Raw genomic sequence first — 9,277 nt, 5'->3', positions numbered from 1 at the left:
GTGACTTCCACACGCAACGAGGAAAGCCTATTTATTACTTATTATACAGAGCAGACTTCCCTCTGCAAGTGTGCTTTATTGCCTGCAGCAATAAACATTGAGTTGACTTCGCTTGTTGCCTCATTCGCCCGAACCCTACGTAGCTGCGATTGCACGCGCTACGGGTTGGGGAAGACCCCCACAGCACTTGTGCTTTGTTTATCTTTGCTTTTCGCTTCTTCCTTCATGCGCAAGCCTGTCTTGCATTCCCTTGTCTCGCAATGCCACCGTTTTCGACTGTTGCGTGTCTGTTGGTTTGTGTCATGCCGTCTTTGCTGGTGTTTGTGATCACAATGATTGCCTCGAGTTTTTTGGGGTGCTCTCTGTCTCTATCACACTGCATTTTGCTGAGTGCAGAATGAACCCTTCAGTTGCTACTCGCTGCTTGTGTCGTCCTCCCACTCGTTTATTTCGCCACGTTTCCAACTTGGGCTCCTTGGCGGGTTCGTAGCATGCACGGCGAAATTCCATAGCCGGATGTTGATCAAATAAGCTCGAACCCTTCATCGCGTTCACTGGAACAATGCCAACGTGTAAGCTGTGTGCTGACGACCGATAGTAATGGCATGGTGCCAGCTGATCAATCGCACTGCCGCAACTTTGCCTCACATTTGCGGGTCAAGCTGCAGGCATGGTGGTAGAATTTTGTTTGTTCCACGGCATGGCCGACACAGTGCAGTGTTTATTCATAACATGTTATCATCTTACCATAAGGATGGGAAAACCTATTTAATTGCTTGCAGTAGTAGTACACATAATCTCGTAAATTCAGGGATAGCATATACACTTGTTCTACTCTTCATTGTACTGACTCATTATTGGCTTTCTTTTTATAGGTTCCTTTGAGGGCTACAGCGCTGGGCAATGAAGTCGCCAACAATATTGATGTCATAACTTACAAATTAATGATTATCTTCATTTAATTCTGTTTGTGTCAGCAGCTGACTAGCCATGCCTATGTGCATTTCTAGGGCAGTGCTTATTTCAACAAAAGCTCCCGGAAATGCGTTGACCCTAATGCATGAAAAAAAAATTGAAAACAGGTAGTACCCAAAATGATTATCTTCATTTAATTCTGTTTGTGTCAGCAGCTGACTAGCCGTGCCTATATTCATTTCTAGGGGGGCAGTGCTTATTTCAACAAAAGCTCCCGGAAATGCGTTGACCCTTAATGCATGAAAAAAAATTGAAAACAGCTTATAAGCAGCAATTACAGATGATTTTATGAAATGTAGTACCCAACCAGCCCTGCAATGTATCATACTCAAAACGAACGGAAAAAGTCCTGAAAAGTTGTTTCCAGGACGTCCTGAAATTGTTATGAGGCCGGACAACGGAACTGGATTAGTGCAATTCCAGTACCTTTAAAAGACGCCCTGAGGACATCATAATGTCCTGAAGGTGACATACTCAGAACATCCTGAAGATGTTACTATGTTGTCTGGGTCATCAGGTTTCAGTCTCGCTTTTTCGCTCTCTCCCGAAATTAAAACACCCAGCTCAAAGATCGTCATTTTCACACAATTGCTGAATCAAGAACGAATCCCAGAAGGAGCTTGACTTGTACAGGAAAGAATACTTTCAGTAACTGTTTGTAATGTGGCAGGAACACTCAAAAGCGCTGCATTGCTTTGCAAGAGGACTATTTAGAAGGTGACAGTGCTTGAACGCACATAACTAAATTACTTTCTTCAAAATAGTGCCAGTCTCAAACTCTTTCATACCACCCGTACCCAACAGAACGAGCCGCAAAATAAACGCGTTATCGTTCACAAAATGCTCTGGCGCTCCTTATGATATTACCAAACAAAAACATGTTCTTGTGTTTATTGTTTCCTTCCTCAAAGTACTGCTCCTCGCTAAGTCGTTAAACGAGGATATCGGTCCAAACCAGCAACTCGTCCACGCCACTCCGGTAAATACGAGACCTTCTGCCCATAGTTTTAACCTCGCTAAGGGAGGTTTATGTGCCCGCTGTAGCTAGAAAACGCAATAAAGCAACCTCGTAGTAAAAGCGATTGTCACGAAGTAAGCGTCATGCTATTCTGCGCCATAGTTGTTTCAAAAGTACTGTACAGTACAACAACAGTTAGCATTCAGCGATATCTCGAATCACCGAGCATAACACTGGAAGCATACCGTGCTCAAAGGACCCTCGCAAACTCACTTTGTCTGAAGCTCGGGTATGGTGAACACTCTGTTTTGACAGTACTGACAATTTCCGAGAACAGGAGGCCGAACACGCTGATGCTGACCTGCAGAAAACGAACAAAATAAAGTCTATTAGAAGAGCGCCGACTGCTCGAGGTTGTGCTCAGCGTTACGAAGCTGCATGCGCGGCGAAGAGCAAGCTCGCAAGCACTAGTTAAATAGACTTTACGTACGTCACTTCTGCTCTTGTTGAGTGGCTTGTCGAGAATGCTGACCCTGTTTCTCATATTGGACATTTTTGGACGCTGTAAACTCAACCTTTACATATGCTGTTGGGCGTCAAGCAGCCAGTTCCAGTAGTTCCCGTTTCACAATAAACACATGACAAACAGATAGGTAGCGTTGATGGCGATGTCGATACAGCGTAGAATTTTGACTGCGGCTGCTGCTAGGGCTATTTCGGAGTAACATAAACAAATCTCGAAGGCCATGTTTTTGCAAGCTGGAAGGGCAGAAAGCTATCAGCAAACGCCAAAATTAAGCCTTGATGTGTTTCAATTGTGAAACTTTTGCATCGCTTTTGAGATGGTGGCAGAATTTAGCCTCTGCAAATAAAAGGCGCAAAAAATTGCTGACAAAGGACATATACGACGAGATAGACGCCGACTTTTAACTCTATAATGTTATTTAACGAAAACAGAATAAATATCAACCATAGGTACCACTGGTAGTGTCCAAATTTACTCCTAAGAGATAGGCCTATCCTATGAGGCCTCATAGGATAGCGCCCTCTGAATTTAAAATACGGGTCTCAAAGGCTATGCTTTTGCTGGTTGAGCTATGTCACTCTCGTTGAACGCGGTCTAAGGAGCCAGAAACAGGTGATTTTCAGTCGGGTTTTGGACACCACCTATCAAAACCCGACTACTAAGGTGCAGTGGCTGCCGAGAAAAACGATTGATCAAAATACACGGGAAGAGAGAAATCGTTTTTCTCGGGTACCACTGCACCAAATTTGATCAAAAAAAGTGTAATCTAATGACTGTTGGTTGCGAATTTTATTTATGTCAATATTTTAATAAAAACTGGCAAATATAGTAAACTTTCAGAACATGAAGCTATAAAGTTCGCAACTCTTACTCGGCCATGAAACAAAGATATCACAATTCTGTAAATGGAACCTAATTGTACATCTAAGTTGGACAATATTGATATACGGGGTGTTTCAGCGAACACTTTCAAAAATTCTTAAAGGTTGCCTGTGGCAGATAGCACAATTCTAGTTCATGAGCTGGTCTACTCGAAGAGGCGGACATGGCGAAGGTGCAGGTGCACAAAAGATCGAAATGCATAATCGAATAATTAAGAGAAATTCACATTATAATTAGGTTTTTAACTAATTACCTGATGACTGCAATTTACAAATTGTAGCCGTGGAGTTCGCAAGGCGGGTCCACCTGGAACCAATTCTCGGGATGACACCAGTTTCGAGATATTATTTCCCGAACTTTTCGAGATATTAATTCCCGAACTTTGCGAAGAAATGCATTGGCATTACAGTTAGGTTCCTAACAAAACGTCGCTTTTGCATTGAAGCACAAAATTAACCGGAACGCCAATGCATTTCTCCACGAAGTTCAGGAATTAATATATCGAAACTGGTGTCATCCTGAGAATTCATTCGAAGTGGATTCGCCTTGCGGACTCCACGGCTACAATTTGCAAATTGCAATATGGGCCATCAGGTAATTAGTTAAAAACTTAATTAGCAATTTTTTTAATTAGTCGATTATGCATTTCAATTTTTTGTGCAAGTAATGTCCGCCTCTTCGAGTAGACCAGCTCATTAACTAGAATTGGGCTATCTGCCACAGGCAACCTTAAATAAATTTTGGAAGTGTTCGCTGAAACACCCTGTATTATACATGGTACTCAAATAAACCACTAATATGTGAGTAGAACTTTTGCAAAAACAATTGTAAACAAAGTAACAGATTCACGTAAGGTATAAATTGATATGTCAAGTTTGTCCGCTGCGGATGCTCTAACGGATGCATTTTACAGAACTGCGATATCTGCTGTTGATGCTGAGCTACAAATTTAGCTTTGTGCTTGAATTTCTTTCCGAACTTACCAATTTTTGAAAATTCATTTTAATACATTCAGGTATTAACTCGAAATTCCGCTTCCAACAGTTATACTACAATTTAACTTTCTCTCTCCAATGCAATGCATTTCTTTAAAATCAGCCAAGTGGTTATCTCAGAAAAGCATTTATGCGTTTTACATGCATTTGCATAGGCGGAAACTAAGTTGGGATCAAACTAAAACTTCCTCCTTAACATGCTTCTGAAGTACTGCCAATTTCAGTGGTCGTCCTCGCACAAGAGGAACGTGCTGCGCACGTACTAAAGCGCTCACATAAAGCCGAGTTTGTTCCACCAACATAAATTTTGAAGCATGAATGGCGTGAACAGTGAACAGTTAGCTCCCAAGTAATTGTTGGTTTCAAATTACCAGGACTATGGCGCCATATGAGGGCAGTGGTAAGATACACCAAGTATAGTGCCTAGAACGGGTGTATTATTCTGGACATTGTCAAGTTCCACCATGTTGTCTAATTTGGTAATGGCAGCTTCTGAACCAATGAGAGTCTGCTGTGGGCCTCTCTGATTGGGTCAAAATGCTGCCATTTGATATGGTGGCATTTGATATTCGACATGGTGGCATTTGAGAATGTCCAGAATTGCACCCCAGGTACCAAATCTGCGACACAATGACCACCATTGCTTTTATACTACATATATTAAAATTGCTACGCTTAACCATTATGAATCTACAAACTGCCACCCTATGTACAATGACACTCTGGGGTTCAGAGGAAGCGCTAAAGGTGGCAGGGAACGTCACAAAATACAAAATAAACATCCGATAACAAATGTAGTGGTTGTATCATACAAGGAGCAGCTTATGCTAAACCTAGCACTGCAGATAAGGCAGCAATTTAACCATATTTCTGCCTCAATATACCTGCTGACTGGTGAACTTCCTGTAATGCTTATTGGTCAGTTTCTAGGTCTCCAAGCTGGGCTGTGAGAATAATGTAGTGGAGAATCTTACATATTTGCCACTAGGTTAACCGAACACCTTATCTCAGTGCACAAGTGTTTAGACAACTCCACAGGAGATTGATCTGGCAGCTGCCACTCGCAACAGTAAGTTTAATCAGAAGGCTGCCATAGTAGAATGCGATCTGACAAACAACCACTACTGGATCATTTCATTTTTGCAAAGTTGGTGAAAGAATATAACTCACATGCACGTTTGCCTCCAAAGAGACAGCCAGTAAAACATAGGCACAGTTGGCATATATAAAAAAAGCTGCGATTTAATTTACATATATACATAAACATATAGAGCTAAAAATCACGCGAGGAACTGTGCCTCTTGTGCTTATGTTTTTTCGTAGACTTTTTCCTAGACCTGTGCTCGTGGCGATGGTGGCGGGAATGATGTCGCTCGTGGTGTGATGCGTCGCGCGACTTACTAGCGATATTCACAGCACCAACAACGCTGACCAGCTTTCTCCGCCGACCAGAGTGCTGGCTATCATCGTCCGACGTCGTACTACTCCGGCTGTTTGAGCCATGGCCTGTGTCTGCAGCATGCCGCACGTGTCTCTGCCGCCTTTGCCGAGACCGTGAGGAAGACCCACGGCTGTCTGGAGTTCGTCGCCTGTCGCGCGCTGGCTTTGAATGCTCTTGTGCATGTCCTTGTGAGTGCCGTCTCAGAGGATACTTGTCATCTGTGTCGCTCGACGATGAGTCACTTGCGGCATGACGTTCGACAGGCTTACGGTCTTCCAATGGCCGACTTGAACGGCTCGGTCTCGCATCCTGGTTGCATGGGCCTGCCTGACGACTTCCACGTGCAGAGGCATCGTCCTCATCAGAAGACACCAGATCAATCACGACAGTTCTCTCCCCCGGCTTGACCACTTTCACCACAATGCAGTCCGAGCTGTCAGAGTCACTATCGCTGTCCACGGATGTTGCAACCACCACCTCCCTTGCGACAGCGAGTCCGCTGGGGCCCGGTTGAGGTGAGTCATGCCGTTCAGCAACTGGTGCAGCGTGCGATTCCAGCGCAGCTGCTCGTTCCGACTCTCGCAAGGACCGTCTGAACCAACTGACAGGGTCCGCCCGAGAGCAAGCCTCGGAGCGCGAGGTGTACGCTGTGTGTTGGTCGTATGCAGCCATGTCATGCACTGATGTAGCAAATAAAAAGAACTCGTGGACAAAGTGCTCTGTATGGTCATGGAGGAAAGGTTCTATGTTCTGAGCAAAGTCAGGATGCCTGATGTCTAAATTCAGGATTAACGACATGACGTGATCCATGGCAGCCACTATACGACTTCGATTCTGCTGCATCAATGCATTAAGCTCACGGTTGAGCCAGGGAACCAAACGGTGGGTGCAAGCCGGGTTCTCACGGTAGAACTCGGGCGATGCTTCACGGTATTGCGCCAAGCTTGGAACAGCCCACAAGTCTGATGCATACAGCTGAAACCTCTCGACACTTGTTGTGGCCCCCCTGGGGAGGTAGCGATTCTGATTTCGGCGAGTTGCGGAGGAGTGCCGAGTCTGCCTCTCACGCTCTTGCCGCTGCCGCATTGCCTCCAGTTCCTGCCGCCGCTCGGCGGTCATCGTGGTGGAGAACCGAAACCTCCTCTCAAAAACCACCTGCATCGAATACGCCGGGGCACGTTGCAGGTCACTGACAAAGTACTGGTCGTAGTCTTCGAGCGAGCGCACGCTGTGGATGATGCTCTTGAACCGCTGCTTGCAGAGGGGACATTCGGCTTTGACTTTGGCCCACTCAGCAAGGCAGGCAAAGCAGAACTGGTGAAAGCAGCTGTCGGTGAATGATTTGTTCTGAGGCGCTCCCAAGCAAATGGCGCAGCTATCTTCCGGGGAGCTGGTGTTGCGGCTCGACGGTCGTTCTGGCGTAGCATCGGTCGGCCCCAGTTTTGAGCCAGAAGGACTACCCGCAGAGTCGCCATCTGGCGAGTCTTCGATGCGGTGCCACGGCGGGGAACATGCAGCCGCCATCTTAATTCTGCATACAAGTGCAGCCGAGCCTCTGAAAAGAAAAATTCAAGAACATTCAAGTTCCTTCCTGTATGTTCCTGCCATTCACTTGCATTAGTTAGAAGGGCCAGGTGACTTACCCCGTTTGACACAAAGTGGTTTGACAGCACTTTGGATTTTTATTTACTAAACAGGCCTCACATCATGCATTATACTTCAAAATGAAGCCAGGTGAATGGGAGGGCTTGGCACGAGAACAATTTGACTTCACTTCCCAGCTGCCGAGATCCCACATACTTTTAAAAAGACCTTGCCACACCTTGGAACATGAATAATACAATAATAGTTGAGATCGAGGTGCCTAAAAATAAAGGAGAATGTGTCTTGCAGTGGTGCAGCGTTTAACATAGGATGAGGCCATGCTGAAGACATTGGTTAAGATCACGTAGGCTAGCTATACTGTAAGTAATGAAAGAGACAGCTACTCGAATTATTGACAAATTTATTACAAGGAAATTAAAAACAAACAATGTTATTCACAAAAGCTTTAAACCTGTGGTGCTCGTACAGCTACTCGAATTATTGACGAATTTATTACAAGGAAATTAAAAACAAACAATGTTATTCACAAAAGCTTTAAACCTGTTGTGCTCATATGCAAATTCAGAACAGTGCTAAGAAAACACGATTGAAGTAATGCATCAAAGTGTCTCATAGAAATGTTGTCAGTAAGAGGTTCAAAGTACTTTGCTGCTTATGTGCGAACAACGCGTGAAACGTGATTCTATACTTCTACCACCAATGCGGGCAAAATACACGGCTTACGTCAGCATTCGCGAAGTGAAAAACTACAAGTGTATTACGCTTTTTGCACATTAGAACGCGCCTTTGTTGGGCAGGGATATTATGTGCGAGAAGTAATCCAAAAGCTCGAGGGAATCTAGCAGTCGCAGAAAACACGAAAAAGAAAAGCCACGAACAAAATTTTACCGTAGTTCAAATTGTTCAGCAAATCGGCAATATGCGACGAATGCTGTCTAAACACGAGAGCCCTGATGGGGGGAAAAAAACACCAGAACTTTTGAAAAGAAATTGCGGTAACTCATCGCGAAAATCTGCATGCTGCGACGCACAGATAAATATACAATCACGGTTAGAAGCAAATAAGCGAAAAAAAGTGAGAGCATCGGGTAGAGCACCAAACATGTACTCCGGGGTTGGATAACAGTCTGTGTTTGGATCAGACTTCACTCACAGTTAACCAAAAAAGAACATTAAGCACTAAGTAGCGCGAAACACTTCACGCTGAGAACTTCGTGGTCAAGGTCACTGCGTGCTGCTTCCCAGAATTTCATGTTTATTTAAGTGGTTTGATACTCCTGTCAGGCCAACTAGAGAACACTTATTTCTCTTGTGCGAAGAGCGAACCAGAGCAGCGTCGCAAAGGCACAGACGAGCAGCTCGTACTTACAGAAGTCGGTTACAACCAGGTTCACATTTGGGAAAAGTTCACAGGCTGACAACTGCTAGGTACACACAAGCCAAGTAACGTTCACAGGCAAAAGGCGGATGCAACGTACGAACAGTAGCTCAAACACTCAAAACACCAAAAAGCAGGAGAGAAGCGCAGGCCGTTTAAGAAATGCGAAATTTATGTTGGCTTGGATTGGCTGCGTATTATGCGGGCGATTACGGCTACCATCGACTGCCACTCTCCTCACGCAGGTGCATGGAGGAAGGAAAAGCATCCTATTGTTATTAGGTGCTGTTCAACTTCATAGCACTACGCCACATTTCCTAATATGCGTCAGGTTTTGATAATATTTGAGATTGTGACGTTGAGTTGTAGCAACCATAGCAACAGCGCGTGAAGTTGTCATCTCGAAGGCCATTAAAGGCAACATTTTAAAATCTCGAAGGCCATATACTTGTGCCATGCCAGTGCCTATCGCAGGCAGGCAAGAAACCGGACACGCCATGGCTGCCACTTTTAAACG

The 9,277-nt window shown here is 44.7% G+C and overlaps 1 protein-coding gene across 1 annotated transcript; it reads right to left on the bottom strand.

The window, feature by feature from the left end:
- Nucleotides 1-5,558: 5,558 nt before the first annotated feature.
- Nucleotides 5,559-9,269, bottom strand: LOC119434018 (E3 ubiquitin-protein ligase Topors). The gene is made up of 2 exons (XM_049658489.1): nt 8,752-9,269; nt 5,559-7,332 (listed from the first exon to the last, which is right to left on the bottom strand). Exon 2 carries the CDS (start codon nt 7,299-7,301, stop codon nt 5,610-5,612), a length of 1,692 nt encoding a protein of 563 aa, XP_049514446.1. The 5' UTR covers nt 7,302-7,332; nt 8,752-9,269; the 3' UTR covers nt 5,559-5,609.
- Nucleotides 9,270-9,277: the final 8 nt, after the last annotated feature.

The sequence above is a fragment of the Dermacentor silvarum genome, chromosome 11, assembly GCF_013339745.2.
Source record: "Dermacentor silvarum isolate Dsil-2018 chromosome 11, BIME_Dsil_1.4, whole genome shotgun sequence".
In the NCBI taxonomy this organism is placed as follows: domain Eukaryota; kingdom Metazoa; phylum Arthropoda; class Arachnida; order Ixodida; family Ixodidae; genus Dermacentor; species Dermacentor silvarum.
The sequence above is the reverse complement of the archived record's forward strand: the minus strand, read 5'-3'. Positions and strand labels throughout refer to the sequence as shown.